Genomic DNA, 22,387 nt, shown 5'->3' with positions numbered 1-22,387 from the left:
GGCTACACGCCAGGAAATGTTGAGATTACTTACCTGATAATCTCCTTTTCCTTAGTGTAGACAGATGGACTTAGCATCCCGCCCAACTGCCTGTGTACATGGGTTTCACCGATTCAAGGTAAGCCATGTCATCTGTTTCCATAAGAGCGTACACTCTACCAGGTGTCAACGCCTTCCGGTTGGGAATGCTGGCGGTCTCCAGCTACTATCAATCGGTCAGGGGTATCCTGTTTCACTTTTCACTGAGCATCAGTACACACATCCATAACAGCTTTTGCAAGGAAGATTACTAAGTTGCTACACTTCCTGTGGGGGTATATATACCCCGTGCTGACGTCAGATCCGTCTCCAACTGCTAGCACGTGGATACTATACCCATTCGTTCTGAGTCCATCTGTCTACACTAAGGAAAAGGAGATTATCAGGTAAGTAATCTCAACATTTCTAGTTATGTACAATTTATTTGTATATTTAGGCTTTTGTTTGACACTGTTGCTACATAAAAGAATGTTTATGTAGTTTCATGGTCATCTGAAGCAACTTGAGGTAATTTCTATCATTTTTTAAGATTGTACATATGATTTTTAACTTTGATTTTAAATCTTTACAAATTTTTCATATTTTAATTTGCAGCCCCTGATGCAGCCTTAATTTGGGAAACTCGGCCGGAGTCGGGCTCTATAATAGAATATAATAAAATCTTTCCACGGCATAAGGTGTCCCTTTGTTGTTTTTTGCCTTTGCTTGTATCCATGCCAGTTAGTGGAAAAGGTGCCACCAACATACCTTGATGCAATGAGGTTTCCATGTCTTGACTACAGAGTCACTTATACAACTAAAGTCAAAGTCAGTCTTTCAGTATACTCATCACTGAGTGCACAAGAAATCCTTCAGTCTTTGCCTGCCGGGTAAGACTTTTTTGAGGAGGGTGATGTGTAGGAGTTGGGGAACTGGAGGACCCCCCCCCCCCCAACACACACACCTTGAATCTTCTCCTTTCTCTTGTCCATAATGAAAACATGGATCAGAGAAGGGTGACACTGTGACCCTCTCCCAACTCTGCCCAACTGGCTACTTAATCTATCACCTTCCTTGACCCATGGATCATGGAGGAGGAATTGTCATAATCTTTCACCACACCTTGACTGTCACTCCAGTTGCCACGCAACAAATAGGCAAATCTGATTGCCTAGTCCTGCTTCTGAATAGAAGTGGTGCTCTCTCTCCTCTTCCCCCCAACCCTCTCTTTCTGGGAACTGATTACATGGGGACTTGCTGTCCTCTTGTCCTTTCAGAATCACACAAATGCATATCTAAATTGTCCAAAAGTAGTGCACCCTGCCACATGAGTGCCCAATCATTACTAGCACAGTTCTTGAGAGCTTGAACTTGCTTCTAAATCTGGGCACTCACATGGATATTTTGGGAAAACCAGTCCTAAACTTCCAAGGCAATGGAGGACCAAAGATTGTCCTAATCTACCGACCACCTGACACTTATCCTGGCTCCTTTCTTGAACTATTAGAGTTCATCTTTGACTTGACAATCAAATCTCACAAAATCTTAGTTCTTGTGGACTTCAACTTCCATGCAAAGAAACCTCCCAGTGGCATCACAGCTACCTTCCAACACAATATAAATGATTTGGTTGTCCCCCAATTAATCAAGGTACCCACTCAAACCTGGCCACTCTCTGGACCTAAGTTTTCACTCTGCAAACATTAATATAGATACCAACATTATATCGGACTTCATCTCATGGTCTGACGACTATCCGGTCCAAGCTATCATACCGATCCCAAAAGAAACCCACCTCCCCCACCTCCGTCAAAACCTCCCACTATGAATCTTTCATCTATCATAAACAAAAATATAACTTCTCAACATTCCTGAAACTCCAATTCCCTTGGCCCCACCTGATATCCTGGTCCAATGCTGGAATGATGAATTTGTCTGTCATCAATATCCTAGCTCAACTCATACCTCACCACTCAAAGCACCTGAGAAATTTGCCATGGTTCCACGAGGGTCTACTACTCTTCAAGCAACAATCCAGACAACTTGAAAGAATATGGAGGAAACACAGACAGACACAAAACTTTGTAACTACAAGGAACCGGCAAAAATATATAAAGCAGCCATTCAACTAGTTAAAAAAAAAAGTCACTAGCAACTGGAGCTCTCTATGAACCATCTGACCAAACTGTTTGAACTAGTAAAGAAGCCCTCTAAACTCATTTTGCACTCCATTTCTATTCCCACAGGAAACCACACTGCAGAAGACTTTACAAAATTCTTCTCTGAAAAAATCCTAGCAGTCCATTCTACCTTTGATGTCCCCTCTTATTCTACACCTTCACCTGAGCCCTCACCCTCTACTCCCACAGAAACACCACAATTCCTACAAGACAGAACAACACTAATCAACTTAAGAACCACCACCCCTAAAGAGGTGGAAGACATCCTTCAGCATATCAGTAAATCCTGCAGCCTAAGACATTCTTGCCCCATGGCTATCCAATATAATAAACGGTGTCCTATCTCATTGTTCCCTTCCAGAAACACTGAAAGAGAAGCAGTAGTCAAACCTATCCTGAAATAAAAACTTGCTGTGACCCCAATATAATTGATCTCTTCCATCCACTCTGCAGTCTCCCCTTCTTATCTAGGTTAGTAAAAAAAAAGTAGTCTATCACCAACTCCGGGACTTCCTTGAAGAGGAAAATACCTTACACCCTCAACAATCTGGTTTCAGGAAAGTACATGGACCTGAATCTGTCCTCTTAGACATCACAAACTAGATTCATCTGAATGCCAACTAAGGGGGAGATGCTCTCCTTATCCTACTTGATCTCACTGCAGCTGTTACAAATCTCATCATCCAGCACTTGGGTAACATTGGCATTATCCCAGGACAAGCAGGATGTTAGTCCTCACATATGGGTGACGTCACTGATGGAGCCCTATTCCGGAAAAACTTCTGTCAAAGTTTCTAGAAACTTTTGACTGGCACAGTGTGCCACTGAGCATGCTCGGCATGCTATGATATTCTCAGCCACAGGGGTCTCCCTTCAGTCTTCTTTTTTCCGTGAAGCCGTTAGCCTCGCGGTTCTAGGAGTCCTGTGTGGTGAAATTTCACCATATAAAAAATTTGTTAAAAAACTCGGAAAAACTTCGATACCGTAGGGGTCTCCTGTTTTTACCATCGCAGTAAGTCTTTCTGTTTTTTTCCGTTGGTTCCGCAACCATGTATATTAGCCTGAAAGTCGTTGACGGCTGTCCGACTCTCACAATGGCTATGGGTTTTAAAAAATGCCCGATTTGTTGTCGTACCATGTCTATTACGGATCCACACTTAGAGTGTGTACTCTGCCTTGGCGAGGGACATGACGTTTGATGTGCCCAAGATGCGCTGAGATGACGCCGAAAGGCAGAAAACTCCAGATGGAGAAAATGGAGCACCTGTTCCATTTACGACTAATGCTGTCGACATCGACGTCCACGCAGTCGTCTCCGGCTGGAGCGATACGAAAGGTTGTCCTCAAAAAATGAAGACCGGATGAAGCGGGGGATTGGCCGTCGCCAATCCCTTCAAAGTCCTTGATAAAATCTACGTCTATCATCGAAAAGGGCATCGAGCACAGGCAAAAGCTTTGGCATCGACATCGGAGGCCTCATGAGACCGATCCGATAACCAGTGGTCCATCGACGGATCCTGAATCAGCGCCGAAGAAGCCTCGGAGAGATGATACAACGCCGATGCCTTCCACCCCAAGGCAATCCCCACTGATATCGGTGCCGGGAACCATACCTCCCCAGGGCCCTGCGGAGGTACCGGTATCGCCTTCGCTACCTCCCCCCATAGCTGCTCTGGTTTTACCAGCTATGTGGGCGGAACTGGACGGGTATATCCACCAGGCAGTCAGGGATGCGCTCCTCAATATAACTCCGATGCCAGCTCCAAGTCCACCATTGAGGCCAGCGCCATCACCAGTACCGGTTCCATCGATGCCATTGCCGACCCCATTGCCGGTTCCATCGATGCCGATGCCCAATATATCTCTTTTTTGCGCCGATTTGAGCAAAATTAGATACTCTCATCGGTGCCATTCCGGTGAAACCTCAGGAAGTACTGATGCCAACACCGAGGGGAGAGGACATTACAGAAGACTCTCCGATTACGGAACCATTCCCAGGTCCATCGGTAGTTCCACGTCCATATCCACCAATTTCCCCACTGTTCCCGTCCAAACCCAGAGAACAACAGTCGATGCTAAAGATGCACATGCCATCTACGCCTCTTCGACCGCATACTCCTGATACATGGGATGATCCTAACACTGATACCTCCTCAGAAGAAGTCCTCTCGGAACTTTCCAGAGGAAAGAAGAAAATCCCCTCCAGAAGATCTGTCCTTCTCAAATTTTATCAAAGACATGGCTGACACCATTCCCTGTCAGCTGCAATCTGAGGAGGACACCAGACAAAAGGCCCTGGAAATGTTGCAGTTCGTGGACCCACCTAAAGAGGTGTTAGCAATACCAGTACACGAAGTCCTTGTGGAATTGTTACACAGGTTATGGGAGCATGCTTGCACCATACCTCCAGTAAATAAAAGGACTGACGCAACATACCTGGTCCAACACATCCCAGGCTTCCAGAAGACTCTACTACCTCACCAGTCAGTAGTAGTTGAGTCAGCACAAAAGAAATCAAAAAGAATAAAGCCTCATTCTTCAACTCCACCAGGTAAAGACAATAGATTCTTGGACAACATAAGCAAGAAGATGTTTCAGGGATCTATGTTAGTTTCCAGAATTGCGTCCTACCAATTATATGTGACGCAATATCAGTGTAACTTATGGAAACAGATTCAAGAACTCTCTGAAACTCTCCCCCAACAGGTCCAGGATTCTTTCACTTCCATAATACACAAAGGCTTAGAAGCGGGCAAACACAAAGTTCGTGCAGCGTACGACTGTTTTGAGACTGCATCAAGACTGTCGGCCACAGGTATAAGTGCTCGAAGATGGGCATGGCTCAAGGCCTCAGACCTGAGACGGAAATACAAGAGAAACTGGCTGATCTCCCTTGTGTAGGAGACAATCTCTTCAGGGATAAAGTTAAAGAAGCGGTTTCCCAGCTAAAAGAGCACTCAGAAACACTGCAACAACTGTCCTCTGTACCTCAGGAGTCTCAAACATCAGCAAGAAGACTCCCAAGAGAAGATTCCAAATGCCCATACTACAGGCCGAGGCGTTACTATCCACCTCCTGCCCGTGGACGATCATCCAGACCACATCAAAGAGCACAGTCTAGGCAACCAAGAGCGCCTAGAGCTCAACCCCCTCCGCGAACAGGAACAACATCGGGGTTTTGAAATACTACCAGGGAACAGCAGCCTGTCTACCAGTCCGACCCCAAATTTGCCAGTAGGAGGTCTGATTACTTTCTTCCAACACAATTGGTCACACATTACCACAGACCAATGGGTATTTTCCATCACATCTCAAGGGTACCACTTGGATTTTCTCACTGTACCAAACGATACTCCACCCACTGATACGGTCCCGGGCCATGCCCCGGTCCTTCCACTTACCTCGGGGGCAGCCCGGGCCATTTCGGGGGTTCCTCGGGCCTGCAGGCCCTCCAGCGCGTCTCTCCCTCCCTCGGGAGAGACGCTGATGGTCCGGCGCGGCTGGCCCCGCCCCCTGACGCGCGCGCGGGGAGGAGCTCCGCTTAAAGGGGCCAGTGTGGGAAAACCCTCAGTCCTGCTGTTGGTGACGTCAGATGCCCTCAAGGTATAAGTACCCTGCACCTAGATCACTCCAGTGCCTTGCAACGAGGTTCCTCAGGTTCCCTGATCTCTAGTTGCTGCTTTTTCCTGGATTGCTCTCTGTTCTCGACCCGGCTTGACTCCTGACTCATTCTCCGTCTTTGTCCCTTGGCTCTGTTATCTGCCTCTGACTCCGTCCACAACTCCGTCTTCTATCTCATCCCTGGCTTGGTTTCTCCTCCGACTCCCGGCTTCCGACTCTGCTTCCTTCCTGGTCCTTGCTGGCCCTGAAGATTCGCCTAAGTCCCAGCAGCTGGGCCCCTACGGGCTCCTCCTGGGGGAGTACCGGCTTCCAGGGTGAAGACTCTTCAGTCACCGGGGCCCAACGTCGTCCGTCCTCTCAGCCATCGCAGAAACCTTGGTCGCATAGGACTCCACCTTGTCCCAGTACCAAAGCCTTCTCTGAGTCCTCCGAGCCGCCTCCTGGTTGGGATGCTTGCCGTGGTCCTCCACAGCGCACCATCTTCTTTCCCAACCGGCCCAAGGGTCCACAACTGTAACACCCAGCTCGTCTTGGACAGTAAACAACCAATCCACACTCTTACAGAAAGAATTATCCGCCCTTCTGAGAGCCAGGGTCATGGAACCTCTTCCCCAGCCTCAACAGGGCAGAGGATTCTACTCCCGTTATTTCCTCATTCCAAAGATAACAGGAGGCCTACGTCCCATCCTAGACCTCAGAAATCTCAACAAATTTCTGAGGAAAGAAAAATTCAGGATGGTTTCTCTGGGCACCATGCTACCTCTACTTCAAAAAGGAGATTGGCTCTGTTCTCACAGGACAAGCAGAATGGTAGTCCTCGCATATGGGTGACATCATCAGGATGGAGCCCAATCACGGAAAACTTCTGTCAAAGTTTCCAGAACTTTGACTGGCCCCTACTGGGCATGTCCAGCATGGCACTAACCCTGCAGCCAGCAGGGGTCCCCCTTCAGTCTTCTTTTTTCCGTGCAGCAGTAGCCTCGCAGTTTAGGAGCTCTGAAGAGATTCCTGACAGGAATTTTCCTCACGGAGTTAATTGAAATTAAATTGCCCCACGGGGGTCCCTCCTCTAACTTTTCTCAGGCCACGGTACTCCGGTAAGTTTTTCACCGTTTTTCGTCGATTACCGTCGAGTTTGGCCCTCGCGGCCTACTGGCCGTCGACCGTACCGCGGCTCGATTTTTTCTATGGCCATGGCGTCGGGGTTTCATCGGTTCCCGGATTGTACTCGCACCATGTCTATCACAGACCCTCATAGAGTCTTTGTATTGTGTTTAGGCCGTGAGCATGATGTCCTGACTTGCACCAAATGTGCCCTCATGACACCAAAAGGTCGCAAAGCCAGAATGAAGAAGATGGGACTCCTTTTCCGTGCTCACACCCCGACGCCGTCCATCACATCGATGTCATCGGAACCGGCACAGTCGAAGTCGCATCGACATCCATCCAGTGACCGCCTGCCATCAACGTCTTCACGGCCATCGACTCCCGTTTCTCCCCCTCAAGATCGAGGGGATCATAGTGAGAAACATCGCCATCGGCATCGTAAGTCTCAGACCGTCGAGGGAGCGAAATCATCGACCTCGCCACCGTCTGAGCCACAATCGAAGAAGCCCCGTCCAGGAATGGCACCGACCACTCCTGCGACCGGGACATCGAGGCCACCCTCACCCGATCGGGTTTTGGGAGTCGCGATTCCGCCTGTAAAGGTGGTCCCTCCGACTGTGCCTCAGCCTCCCTCTTCCGTCACGGAGCCGGGGCTGATTGTCCCAGGTCTCCGGGAAGAACTGAACCGGCTGGTCCAGGAGGCCATCGACAAGTCGATGCATCGACTCCAGGTTCCTCCGGCACCGAGAGTGGAACCGGTCACCGACCCAATTCTAGCAGTGCTGGCACCGCTGCTCTCCCTCATGGAGGCAATCAAGACTGCCCTTCCACCGGTGATTCCCGGGGCTCCGGTGCGCTCCCCGATGACAGCTTCATCGGGAGGAGAAACACTGTTCCGCATTCCTCTTTCGGGGGTATTGCCTCAGCCATCGATGCCATGTTGTCCCTCGCCACCGATTCATTCATCGGGGGCGATACGCACATCGGCGCCATTGATGGCTTCGATGCCGGCACCGATGCCCCCCAGGGCATCCACGGTGCCCCCGGTGATTCCTTCGATTTTCTCGGAGCCTCAGCCGGGCCCTTCGGGTCTCCAACCCCCTTCTCGTCCTACAGGTCAGCCTGCTGATCCTTATGACACCTGGGGTGATGATACATCCACAGACACCGATGACTTACCTTCACCTCCTTCTACTGAAAGTAGAAAGCGTTCTCCTCCAGAGGACCTCTCTTTCATTAATTTTGTGAAGGAAATGTCTGAATTGGTCCCTTTTCAGCTTCAGACGGAGCAAGATGATAGGCACCAGATGATGGAGTTTCTCCAGTTCCTGGATGCCCCTAAAGTGATCACTTCTATTCCAATTCATCAAGTTCTTCTTCACCTCCTCAAAAAGAACTGGGAAAACCCTGGATCCATTGCCCCAGTACACAGAAAAGCTGACACTACTTATCTAGTACAGTCAGCCCCTGGCTTTAAAAAATCTCAGCTTGACCACCACTCAGTTGTGGTTGAATCAGCTAAAAAGAAAGCAAAAAGGACGAAGCCTCACTCCTCTACCCCTCCTGTCAAGGAACACAAGTTCCTAGACAATATTGGTCGATGAGTGTTCCAAGGGGCCATGCTTAGCTCCAGAATTGCTTCTTACCATCTGTACATGACCCAATACAATAGGGTCATTTTCAAGCAAATACAGGACTTCTCTGAAACCCCCTGCCTGACCAATTCCAAGAACATCTTCAAACCCTTGTCAACAAGGGGTTTGAGGCAGGAAAGCATGAGATAAGAACAGCATATGATATCTTCGACACCTCCACTAGAGTGTCTGCAACTGCCATTTCGGCAAGACACTGGGCCTGGCTCAAGTCTTCTGACCTTCGCCCAGAAGTACAAGACAGGCTCTCCGACCTGCCCTGTGTAGGAGATAATCTATTCGGTGAACAGATTCAGCAGATAGTGGCTGAGTTAAAGGATCATCATGAGACCCTCAAACAGCTCTCATCGATACCTTCTGACTTCCCTTCTAGACAGCCCTTCAAGAAGGACTCTAAAAAGTCATTCTTCCGCCCAAGGAAGTACTATCCCCGCCAACAAGGTCCCGAGTTACGAGGCCTTATCAAAAATCTCAGCCTCGCCAGCCCCAGAAGCAAAAGCCACAAGCAGCTCCCCAGCCGGGGCCTGCTTCAGGTTTTTGACTGTCACTTGGAGAGCAGCAGCCTGATCCCTCTGCCAGGCATACAAGTGGGAGGTCGACTATGCCACTTTCATGGAATGTGGCACTCAATCACAACCGACCAATGGGTGCTAGCAATCATTGCTCAGGGTTACTACCTGAACTTTCTTGCTTTTCCACCGGACTTCCCACCTCTACAAGCGTGGAGAGTAACCGACCACTCTGTCCTTCTGGAGCAGGAGGTTTCTCTTCTTCTCCAGTCAAGAGCAATAGAACCCGTTACTCTTTTGCAACAAGGCCTAGGGTTCTATTCCCGGTACTTTTTGATTCCCAAAGAATCCGGGGGGGTTTCGTCCAATTTTGGACCTAATTGCCCTCAACAAGTACCTCCAGCGGGAAAAGTTCAAGATGGTAACCTTGGGCTCGCTTCTACCTCTTCTACAAAGAGGAGACTGGCTCTGCTCTCTGGACCTCCAGGATGCATACACCCACATTGCGATAGCTCCAGCTCATCGCAAGTACCTCCGGTTTTTAGTAGGTCCAAGGCATTATCAATACTGGGTGCTTCCATTCGGCCTAGCATCGGCACCACGAGTCTTTACCAAATGTCTCGTAGTGGTCGCAGCCTTTCTCAGGAAAGAAGGTGTTCACGTCTACCCCTATCTAGACGACTGGTTAATCAGGGCCCCAACCCAGCAAACTGCTCGATCCTCCCTGGATTTGACCCTACACACTCTAATTTCTTTAGGATTTCTCGTCAATTACGAGAAATCCTATTTAGTCCCATCTCAAACCTTGTCCTTCATTGGGGCAGACTTGGACACCTTACAGGCAAAAGCCTTTCTACCTCAACAACGAGTGCAAACCCTCGTGTCTCTCGCCCACCAGTTGCAGTCTCAGTATACAGCAACAGCTCGGCAATTCCTTGTCCTTCTCGGACACATGGCGTCCTCAGTCCATCTCATACCGATGACCTGACTGGCCATGAGGCTCATGCATTGGACTCTGAGGTCACAATGGATTCAAGCGACTCAGCCTCTGTCAACCATTGTCCACATCACCGACGCACTCCGTCTCTCTCTCGCCTGGTGGAAAGATCAAAACAATCTCCTCCAGGGACTGCCCTTTCATCTACCAGATCCTCAACTCATTCTCACCACCGATGCTTCCAACCTCGGCTGGGGAGTTCATGTGAACAATCTACAGACACAAGGATCTTGGTCTCCAAAGGAAGCCAAACACCAGATAAATTTCCTGTAGCTTCGAGCAATGCGATATGCTCTCAGAGCTTTTCAGGATTGCCTCTCAAATCACGTCATCCTGATCCAGACGGACAACCAGGTGGCCATGTGGTACATCAACAAGCAGGGAGGCACAGGCTCCTTCCTTCTGTGTCAGGAAGCTGCGCAGATTTGGGCGGAAGCGCTCTCCCGCTCGATGTACCTCAGGGCCACCTACTTGCCGGGAGTACACAATGTATTGGCAAACAAACTGAGTCGTTTCTTCCAACCACACGAGTGGTCGCTCAATCCCTCGGTAGCGACCTCTCTTTTCCAGCAATGGGGTTATCCTCAAATAGACCTCTTTGTGTCCCCTCAGAACCACAAAGTGGACAATTACTGCTCCCTCATTCGGCGCGAGCGCTCTCAGCCCAGAGATGCATTCTCCCTCTCGTGGGCAGCTGGTCTGCTTTATGCATTCCCTCCACTTCCTCTTCTCTCGAAGACTCTCGTGAAGCTCCATCAGGACAAGGGAACCATTATCCTGATAGCACCTCACTGGCCATGCCAAGTGTGGTTTCCCATACTCCAGGATCTCTCCATCCGCAGGCACATTCCCTTGGGAACGCACCCGCTTCTGATCACTCAGAACAACGGATGTCTACGCCATCCCAATCTTCAGGCCTTGTCCCTGGCCGCTTGGATGTTGAAAGGTTAATCCTTCAACCACTTAACCTTTCAGATTCGGTTTCTCGTGTCTTGATTGCTTCATGGAAGCCTTCCACAAGAAAGTCTTATTCCTATAAATGGAAAAGGTATACATCATGGTGTTCTTCGCAATCCCTTGATCCCTTTTCCTGTCCAATCCCAAGGTTTTTAGACTATCTCTGGCATTTATCGGAATCAGGTCTAAAGACCTCTTCCATCAGAATGCATGTCAGTGTGATAGCCGCCTTCCATAAAGGTGTCGGGGATGTCCCTATATCAGTACAACCCTTCGTAACATGTTTTCTTAAAGGCTTACTCCATATCAAGCCACTTTTACGTCCTCCGGCCCCTTCTTGGGACCTTAATCTGGTTCTCGGGTGGCTCATGAAACCACCGTTCGAACCTCTTCACTCCTGTGACCTAAAATATCTCACATGGAAAATGATTTTCCTTTTAGCTATCACTTCAGCTAGTAGGGTTAGTGAGTTACAGGCCCTAGTTACCTATCCGCCTTACACTAAACTCCTGCAGGACCGGGCGGTACTCCGCACTCACCCTAAGTTTTTGCCTAAGGTAGTTTCGGAGTTTCACATTAATCAATCAATCATACTACCTATCTTCTTTCCCAGGCCCCACTCCAACCCAGGGGAACAGGCTCTGCATACCCTTGACCGTAAACGGGCTCTAGCGTTCTACCTAGACCGTACAGTTGCCCACAGGAAGAGCACTCAGTTATTCGTCTCTTTCCATCCCAACAAATTAGGAGAACCTGTGGGTAAGCAGACTCTCTCCTCCTGCTGGCGGACTGCATATCTTTTTGCTATCAGCAAGCAGGCATTCCTTTCCAAGACAGTGTTAAAGCACACTCTGTGAGGGCCATGGCGACTTCAGTAGCACATCTACGATCGGTGCTGCTTCCTGACATTTGCAGGGCTGCCACCTGGAGTTCTCTCCACACTTTCACAGCCCACTAATGCTTGGACAAAGCCGGAAGACGTGATTCCATCTTTGGCCAATCTGTCCTGCGTAACCTATTTCCAACGTGATGTACCAACACCCTTCTGCCTGCTCGGTGGGGTTCAGGATGCCCTCTACCAAATTCCACCCCAGTTGTTGTGCCTGTTGCATGCCGTTGGGTGCATTTGGTGCATGTTCGGACATCCTCAGCTCGGTACTGACCCATATGTGAGGACTACCATCCTGCTTGTCCTGTGAGAAAGCAAATGATGCTTACCTGTAACAGGTTTTCTCACAGGACAGCAGGATGTTAGTCCTCACGAAACCTGCCCACCGCCCCGCGGTGTTGGGTTCGTAACGTTTTGTTTTATTTTTCGGCACTGCCTGTAGCTTTCAAATAAGACTGAAGGGGGACCCCTGCTGGCTGCCGGGTTAGTGCCATGCTGGGCATGCCCAGTAGGGGCCAGTCAAAGTTCTGGAAACTTTCTCTGCAGAGTGCAACATCATTCACGCCTTCCTTGCATGCACACCTGCATAACCACAGTCAGTCCACGCAAGGAGCTCTAACTTCTTCATGACTCACTATACATTTACCTGGGATTACTGTCACTGCCATAAATCCCTTATACAACACTTCTGGACACCACAGTCATAATGACCTTCCTGTCCAGCATGCGTGCAGACATTCTAATAAATTCTTACATGTCCCTGCATGCATTTTCCATAACCTCAGCCCCTCAATTCTTCATTGTCGGGCCATGGGGTTTTTTCACTATGCACTTTCCTCATAGATCTAAAACTGCTATGGGTTAGATTCAGTGAATTTCCATTATCAGTGGGTCTAAGCTATTCAACCGTTTTCGTCCCTCATCCATATTGCAGATCTAGAACCAAAACCTAGTCTGATTCTGCTCATGCTCGCATTTACTCAGGGTTGTAAAGTTTGACCTAAAATCTTCTCAACCCAATATGCGTCTATTCCACTCCAGGCACAGTTTCACGTGAACTTCCTGGAGCTTGTAGCCATGAGTTATACCCTTATGCCTTTCAATACTACCTCTGCAACAAATCTTTGCGCATACAGACACAGCATAGGGACAATGTGCTTTCCAACACACAAGCACGCACAACCTCTTCCCTGCTCTGCAAGGAAACTGCACAGCTCTACCCTTGGCCCTTGCTCACTTGTTGCATCCTCGGGCCAATGATCTAAGAGATTTACTGAACGCACTAGCAGACCTTCTCCATGTAGGTTTCCATCCTCTCGAATGGTCTCGGACTACATGTGTAGCGGGAAAAATCTTCTAACGCTGAGGTCAACCGAACTTGCCCTCTGTGTCCAAATCAACCATACTGTGCACAGATTCTACTCCCTATACATGTTTCCAATGCGTTCCCATAGACGCCTTTCTTCCATCAAGGGCCTCGTAAATGTGTCTGTTCTGCTGCCTCTCATAGCCAGCACTCTTCTAATGTTGAACCGGGATGGGGTTCACTGTTCCTCAGACCCACGTCCTGGCCGAGACCAGTATGCTTCCCATACTTCTCTATCTATCACGCCAGTAACCAATTTGCCTTCTCACACGTCGGTCTCAAATCGTAGACTCACTGATGTTCTCGGGTACTGGTAGCATCACAAAAACACTGTGTGAAATCACACTTTATTGCGTCCGTCCCAGCCTCAATAGCTTCCCTTCGGCCGCTGCTGCTTGTACATATTTATTAGGCTGCAACCTGGCGCGCTCTCCATACCTTCGCAGCCCATTATCGCTTAGATACAACTAGCCGGCATGCTCCATGTTTGGCCAGTCCGTCTACTCTTATTCTTTTCGGTTTAACTACCCAACATCCTTCCACCAACCCGTTAAGGGTTTCAGGATGCCTTCCATTCCAAATTCCACCGCCGTCATTGTGCCTTTCACGCTTCTTGGGTGCATTTGGTGCACTCTCGGGCATCCTCAGCTCGGTAATCACCCATATGTGAGGACTACCATCCTGCTTGTCCTGTGAGAAAGCAAATGTTGCTTACCTGTAACAGGTGTTCTCACAGGACAGCAGGATGTTAGTCCTCACAAAACCCACCCGCCACCCCACAGAGTTGGGTCTGTATACATTTTTACTTTTATTTTAATTTCGCTTGCACTTTTAGCTATAAGACAAGACTGAGGGAGACACCTGTGGCTCACAGGGATAATTGCAGGCTGAGCATGCTCAGTGCACTCAGCGTGCCAGTGTTAGTCAAAGCTTGTAGAAACTTTGACAGAAAAGTTTTCCCTACAGGGCTCCATGCTGTGATGTCACCCATATGTGAGGACTAACATCCTGCTGTCCTGTGAGAACACATGTTACAGGTAAGCAACATTTGCTTTCTTTAGTAATGCTTTAACATGTGATTATTTTATAGTATCTTTAAACGGCAATTCCTTTCTGTTCTGGTACCGAAATATTTACTGTTGCTTGAAAAACATGTTTTTTTGTGCTTTTATTAGAGGTTTTCAAATGAAGAAAAGCTAACGCTTTGTGGTGTACGTATACAAGTGTAGGATACTAAAATATCTTTCTTTCAGAAACCTACCTAGATGTTGAGAATTTGGGCAGTGAAGACGTAACGTGGCAATTGTCATCGTTTGCACCACCTTATGTCAAGGTAAATTAACTGAAAATTAAAGCAGCAGTTCAGAGTTGTACTTAATCTCTTTATAGTCACAATAAATTATGCTAGATGTGTTTTTTCCCTAGAATTATATAAAAAATGCCATCCCATATTTTTCACCATGAACTTAATCAACATAAATTGTGGTAAGTTGTGTTTCCTTGCTGTATACTGATATCTGTACAGTGGTCTCTTTTTTTTCCTTAGAAAAAGTTCAGTTGTTGCATTGAGTAGGTCTTTAAGAAATAAGTAGTAATTGAATTCATTGTTTGATATTAAATTGCTTTCCACTATTTTATAACTGTATCTGTAATTGTGTATGTGGTTCAGTATTAATTTAAAATTGAAGTATGCTTGTTTAGTCTATGGTCTCAACATGCAGTAGAGAACCAACTTCAGTCAAGTTGATGCAGTACAAAATTTGGTATAAATATTGTCATATCGCTTCTTTAGCAGTTTTGACCTAATCATTATTCTTGATGTTCATTTATATTAAGCCTTAATTTCTAAGGGATTAACTAAGAGATGGGGGACCAATATTAGCAAACCAATTTATTGCAAATTTAAATTTGTTGGTTCCAGATGTGTTTTCACCATCTTTTTTTGCCTTAGTTTCTAATTTAAAAATGGATATTACAAGGTGAAGAAGAATGTGTGTTTGTGGAAAATAGCCAAAATGAATTACAAAACAGAATATTTTACATCAAGGATCTTTGTTAGGAACACCTCCTCCCCCCCCCCCCCCCCCCCCCCACACCCATCGGCCCCAAAAAAGGCAGGCCACTATAGCAGCCAGGCTGAAAGTCTATATGTAATAGGTGGTAGGATTATTGAATATCATTTTTCTCAAGGACAAATGACTAATCTCAGCCACACAAGTGTGTGATTCCATCTGAAGTTGCTGACGTGAACATGCTCTTTATGTAAGGGATAACCTGCAGTGCTTTCCTTCTGCCAGCAGGGGCCCTCGATGGGTCATTTTGGCTAATCAGTCCTCTAAGCCCTATGGCTTAGAGGTCCTGCTGGTGGCCATGTTTGCAGCACTGACTCAGCACAAAAGTTGTCTTACCCAAAATCTAGTACCTCAGCTTGGAATCTCCTGCTCCATGTTGTGGCCACCATTTTTTCTGGGTTCTCAGTCCTAGCCTTGCTTTGTATTTGGTCCCAGTATAAGTGGCCTTCTTGTCTATTTTCTTGTCCTAGTTCTTCTCTTTTATAGTGGCCTTCTTGTTTAATCTGTGTTTCTCCTGTTCTTACTGTTGGCCTGAGTCTTGTAGTCTTCTGGTGTTCTGCCTTAATCTAGTCCTGGTTTCTGTGATTGGTCTATGTCCTGGTATTGTTCGTGGTACACATATTTTGTTTGTCTGTGGGCACCTTCCTGTTTTCTTGTGTTAGTATCCATCCTGTTCAGTTGTAGTGGGTGCCCCTGTGTGCACTATCTGTTAAGTCCTGCTGGCCACCAGAACTTTAAATTTGAAGCCGAAGGGGAGGTGGACAGTCTACACAGAAGACCTGACACTGACCAGCCCTGTTCTGGGTTCAACCTGCTCCTGCCTTGGGGTTTATCTCTTAACTGGCGCATGAGCCCTAACATCAAGCTGTGGCATCAGTGGGGCAGGCTTTTATGCTGAGTCAGTGCTGCAAACATGGTTGCCAGCAGGACCTCCAAACTATAGGACTTGGAGGACTGAGCAGCCAGGACCATAGCTCACTTAGGGCCTCTGCTGGTGGGAAGACATCACTGCAGACTGTCCTTTACAATTTATGCTCAATAAAACCTAGAAGTTATACTGCCATAATGCAAGCCTCAAGTAATTTTTCCTCTGCCATATTGAAAAGGTTTGCACTGTCTCTATCTGCCATTCACAGTTTCTTTTTTTTGTTTTTCATGAGCCTCCTCAAAAAAAAAAAAAAAAGAAAAAATGGGAGGTAATTTTCTTCATGTTTAATCCCTTCACTTTTAATTTCGAGATGTCAGGGAAGAAATCATTTATTTGCAATAAACGCAGGCATAAGATGTCAGCATTTATATGATCTCTGCTTCCATTGCTTGCACTCCTCATATGATGTAACTGCAAAACTTGTAGACAGAGATCTCTATGAGCGCACTCATATATGATAAGCTCAAATTTAATCTATTCTTCCTATCAGAGGAAAATAGTAAACTATTAACCTTTGTGTAGCTGCTCCTTTCAGTTGTTTCCTAACCATTTTCCGCATTTTATCATTGTAACTTTGATGGTCAGGAAACAATTGAAAGGAGCAGCTGCAAAGGTTGAGTTTACACCAGGCATTGGAGGTTGTTTAAAAATACCATGTTGGAAGCCCAGACCAGATATATTCTGGTCTGGGCTTCCTTAACTACTGGCATGATTAAAAGGTGACGTGAGAGAGGCTATAATAGCTAAAAGGACACCTTTCAAGAAATGGAAAAGGGTAGCCAAATGAAGAAAACTGGAAACAGTATAAGTACTGGCAAGTTAGAAGCAAAGCATTGATAAGGAAGGCAAAGAGAGAATTCGAAAAGAAGTATGCCATGGAAGCAAAAACTCATAAATACTGTTTCAGGTATATTCGAAGTAGAAAGCCTGGAGGGAGTTAGATGGGCTATTAGATGATCAAGGGGTAAAAAGGGGGAAGGGGGATGACAAAGCCATAATAGAGAAACTAAATTAATTCTTTACTTTAGTCTTCACTGAGGAAGAAGTAAGAGAAACCCATGCCAGAAATTATATACAAAGGTGATGCTTCAGCAGAACTGAATCAAATCTGTGTACCTGGAAGATGTACTAGGGCAAAGTGACAAACTAAAGAGTAGCAAATCACCTGGACCAGATAGTATACATATCAGAGTGCTGAAAGAATTGAAAAATGAAATTTCAGTCCTGCTATTAGTAATTTGTAAACTATCATCAAAATCATCTATGCTGCCTGAAAACTGGAGAGTTACCAACATAATGCCATTTTTTAAAAAGAGATCCAGGGGTGATCCAGAAAACTACAGACCAGTGAGTACTGACATCTCTCCCAGGCAAAATGGTAAAAATTATGGTAAAGAACAAATAAGCATAGTTTAATGAAACAAAGCCAACATGGATTTAGAAAAGGGAAGTCTTGCCTCACCAATTTGCTAAATTTTTTTGAGGGCATAAATAAGAACATAAGACTTGCCATACTGGGTCAGACCAAGGATCCATCAAGCCCAGTATCCTGTTTCCAACAGTGGCCAAGCCAGGTCACAAGTACCTGGCAGGATCCTAAGGGGTAGACTGATTCCAAGAATAAGCAGTGGATTTCTGCAGCTCACCCTTATTAATTAAATGGACTTTTCCTCCAGGAACTTGTCCAAACCTTTTTAAACACACCTATACTAATAGCTTTCACCACATCCTCTGGCAACAAATTATGTGTTGAATAAAAAAATGATTTCTCTTATTAGTTTTAAATGTATTACCCAGTAACTTCATTGTGTGTCCCCTGGTGTTTGTACTTTTCAAAAGAGTAAACACCTGATTAACGTTTTCTTTTCCGTTCCACTCTATATTTTATAGACCTTTATCATATCCTCCTTCAGCTGTCTCTTCTCCAAGTTGAAAAGTCCTAACCTCTTTAGCCTTTCTTCATAGGGGAATTGTTCCATTCCCTTTATCATCTTGGTTGCCCTTCTCTGTACATTTTGTAATTCTAAGCATACAGATAAAAGTGAGCTAGTTGGTATTAGTGCACCTGGATTTCTAGAAAGCATTTGGCAAAGTCCCTCATGAATGACTTCTTATGAAATTACAAAATTATGGGATTCATAAAGATAGAAAACAGAGAGTAGGGCTAAAAGGTAAATTTTCCCAATAGAGAAATGTGAATAGTGGCGTTCCCCAGTGATCTGTTCTGGGATCACTGCTTTTCAATATATTTACAACGGCCTGGAAATGAAAATGAGTGAGGTGATCACATTTGCCAATGACATACAATTATTCAAAGTTGTTAAATCACATGAGGATTCTGTGAAATTGCAAGACAACCTTGCAAAAACTGGGAGACTGGGCTTGCAAATGGCAAATGAATTTTAATGTGGACAAGTGCAAAGTGATGCACTTAAGGAAGAGTAACCCAAATAGCAGCTGCACATTGCAGGGTTCCACATTAGGAGTTACATTTCAAGAAAAGGATCTAGTCATCATCGTTAATACATTGAAATCTTCTGCTCAGTGTGCAGCAGCAGCCAAGAAAGCAAATAGAATGCTGGAATTATTAGGAAAGGAATGGAGACTACAACAGAAATTGTCACAATGCCTCTGTATTGCTCCATGGTGCGACCTTATCTTGAGTAATGTATGCAGTTCTGGTCACCACGTCTCAAAAAAGATATAGCAGAATTAGAAAAGTTGCAGAGAAGGGTGACCAAAATGATAAAGGGGATGGAACAATTCCCCTATGAGGAAAGGCTAAAGAGGTTAGGAAACTTCAGTTTGGAGAAGAGACAGCTGGGCTGAGGTATGATAGAGATCTAGAAAATGGGTGGAGTGGAACGAACAAAGATTAAACAGTTTACTCTTTCAAAAAGTACAAAGAATAGGGGACACACAATGAAATTACTAGGTGATACACTTAAAACTGTAAGGAAGGTGGATCCCTTAGTGCTGTGGGGTGGTTGGCACAGCCTAGAGAATGAACCTGCTAGACCCACACAGACAGCCGGTGAGCATACCCTGGGATGGGTCTGGAGCTTCACCTTTATCAGCCTTTTTCCCCGCAGGTTGAGCCCTTGGGTTCCAGGACCGGCAGGGCTTATTTATTTATTTGTTGATTTTTATATATTTATTTATTTGTTTGTTTGTTTAACAGTTTTTTATACCGACCTTCATAGTAAAATAACCATATCGGATCGGTTTACATTTAACAAGGGTAAAACTGAAGTAACAATTCTGGTAAACAATAGATAACAAAAGATAGGAATAAGTCAAAGTTACAATCAACAAGGAATAAAGAACTTGGAAGCTTAAAACAAGCTGGAAAGAAGATAAAGGCAGGTAAATAATTATAAAGAGATACGATTGAGTACGGGTTAAAGCTTAAGGTGCTTTAACCTGGAAGTGTCAGAGTCCATTGTTCATGAAGATGAGTGCCAAAGACTTGGTAAGAGAGAAGAGCAACTAATGATTGTCTGGTGGATCAGGGTAGGCTTGGTGAAAGAGCCACGTCTTGAGTCTTTTTCTGAAAGTTAAAAGGCAGGGTTCCAGTCTGAGGTTTGATGATCTGTTTGTGTCCTTTTTGTAAAAAATAGGAGTTTGTTCTAAGGTTACATTGTTATTTTGAATTTTGTACTCTTATTCTATTCTTTGTACATAGTTTTTTACTGTTTTATTGTATCGCCCACCTGAGTTCTCTGTAAACCGGCATGATGTGCTGCACGAATGTCGGTAAATAAAAGTTAATAAATAAATAAATAAATAAATAAATGTTATTCCAGATAGATGGGCCTGCTATCGAAAAAGCTCTGTCTTTGGTCGTAGAGAGGCTTTAGTAGGGGGAAATTTCAGAGTGCCTTTGTGAATATCTCTAGTTGGTCTGTTAGAGGAGTGGAGTTTGAATGGGATTTCCAGGTCGAGTTGGAATTGATGATGGATGGTTTTGTGTATTAGGGAGATTGATTTGTAAAGGATTCTAAAATTCACTGGTAACCAATGAAGGTTTCTGAGGATGGGAGAGATGTGTTCACCGTGGCTGGTGCTGGTCAGCAATCTCGCTGCCGCATTTTGTATCATCTGCAGTGGTTTGGTAGTAGATTTTGGGAAGCCTAGGAAGAGGGCACTGCAGTAGTCTATTTTGGTGAACAGTAGCGCTTGGAGGACTGTCCTGAAGTCATGGAAAAATAAGAGTGGTTTAAGACGTTTTAGAACCTGTAGTCTGTAGAAGCAGTCTTTGGAAGTTGTGTTGACCATTTTCTTTAGGTTTAGTCGATTGTCTAGTATTACCCCAAGGTCTCTAACATGCGTACAGGTGATGTGAGAATTGTGTGGTGATGGTGGAGGAAGATTGTTTTCATTTGAGGAGATGAGGAGAAGCTCTGTCTTTGAGGCGTTGAGGACCAGGTTTAAGCTGTTAAGTAGATTGGTGATGGATAGGAGGCAGTTATTCCAATAGGTGAGAGCTTTTGAGATAGATTCTGTGATAGGGATTAAAATCTGCACGTCATCTGCGTACAGATAATGAATTAGGTTGAGGTCGGTTAACAGTTGGCAGAGGGGGAAGAGGTATATGTTAAAGAGGGTTGGAGATAAGGATGATCCTTGTGGTACACCAAGGGTTGAATTTGTTAGGGGTGACTCTTTATTGTTGATTTTGACTTTGAAAGTTCTATTGCTAAGGAAGGACTTGAACCAGTTGTGGGCTGATCCGGAGATGCCGATATCTTCTAGGCGATCCAGAAGGATGGCGTGGTTGACGGTGTCAAATGCCGCCGAGATGTCTAACAGGACTAATAAAAAGGAGTGTCCTTTGTCTAACCCCATTATAATATGGTCTGTAAGTGAAATGAGGAGGGTTTCCGTGTTGCGTGATTTGCGGAAACCATATTGCGAAGGAAATAGGATATTGTGGTCCTCTAGATATTCTGAAAGCTGGGTGTTTACCAGTTTCTCCGTAAGTTTGGCAACGAATGGGAGATTGGAAATGGGTCTGAAGTTAGCTAGTACATTAGGGTCTAGGTTGTGTTTCTTGAGGAGGGGCTTGAGTGTAGCGGTTTTTAGACTGTCTGGGTAGCTTCCTTGAGTTAGAAGGCTGTTAATGATACTTGTCAGAGGTCCTGAGATCGTGTTTGGAATGAGAAGCAGGAGTTTTGACGGGATATTATCAGCCGGATGGCTAGATGGTTTCTGTCTTTTTAGAAGGGATTCAATCTCTTTGGTGGAGATTGATTCGAAGTTGTCAAACTTGGGTCTAATAAGGGAATTGGAATTCTCGCCTGACTTGAGAGGTGTTGTATTTGGAGGAAGGAGGGCGAGGGTATTTAAAATCTTCTGTTGAAAAAATGAAGCGAGCTCATTAGCCTTGGATAGAGCTTGTTCGTCTGGAATAGATGGAGAGGTTGATTTAGTGATTTGTGTTACGTAAGCAAATAGGGCCTGGGCATCGTACTGGAAATGGTGTATTTTGTTGGCATAGTATTCCTTTTTTTTTTGTAGAATGAAGGTCCTGTATCGATGTAAGAATCCCTTGTATGCTGATAGGGTAGTTGAGTTGGGGGTTTTTCGCCATCTATTTTCTTTATGACGTAGGTCCTGTTTCATCTGTTTTAGTTCAGGGGTGAACCAGGGTTGATTTCCCTTTTTTGTTGGGTTGATTGTTTTGGAGGTTATTGGGCACCATTTGTTTGCGACTGCTTCTGTAATCTTGTGTCAGGAGGATAGGGCTGAGTCGGGATTAGATAGGTCTAGGTTAGAGAGTTCCTTGGAGAGCTGATCGCTAAGTATATCAGATGGACATGCTTTCCTGAATTGAATGGTAGAAAGGTGCGGAGAGGTGTGTGTCTGTTTGTATGTGGAAAAGGAAGATTCTATCAGGAAATGATCTGACCAAGGGATTGGGGTACAAGTGGGATCTACTGTGCAAGTGAATTTAGAGTTGATGAATATTAAATCCAGAATGTGTCCAGCTTTGTGTGTGGGGCTGTTGATGGTCTGAGTGAATCCCATTGCACCGAGGGTGGTGAGGAGGGCTTCGCAGTTCGCAGATCGAGGTATAGCGAACATTCGT

General features: G+C 45.7%; 1 protein-coding gene across 3 annotated transcripts in view; it reads left to right on the top strand.

Annotated features, from left to right (window-relative positions):
• The window catches only part of CEP192 (centrosomal protein 192), a 1,292,743-nt gene that overhangs the window by 1,068,547 nt on the left and 201,809 nt on the right, over window positions 1-22,387 (top strand). For all 3 annotated transcript variants that reach the window (XM_029590939.1, XM_029590938.1, XM_029590940.1), the window contains one exon: window positions 14,550-14,629. In XM_029590939.1, coding sequence (XP_029446799.1) covers window positions 14,550-14,629 — 80 coding nt within the window. The remainder of the gene's footprint in view (window positions 1-14,549; window positions 14,630-22,387) is intronic.

Source organism: Rhinatrema bivittatum, chromosome 2 (genome assembly GCF_901001135.1).
Source record: "Rhinatrema bivittatum chromosome 2, aRhiBiv1.1, whole genome shotgun sequence".
Lineage (NCBI taxonomy): Eukaryota > Metazoa > Chordata > Amphibia > Gymnophiona > Rhinatrematidae > Rhinatrema > Rhinatrema bivittatum.
The sequence above is the reverse complement of the archived record's forward strand: the minus strand, read 5'-3'. Positions and strand labels throughout refer to the sequence as shown.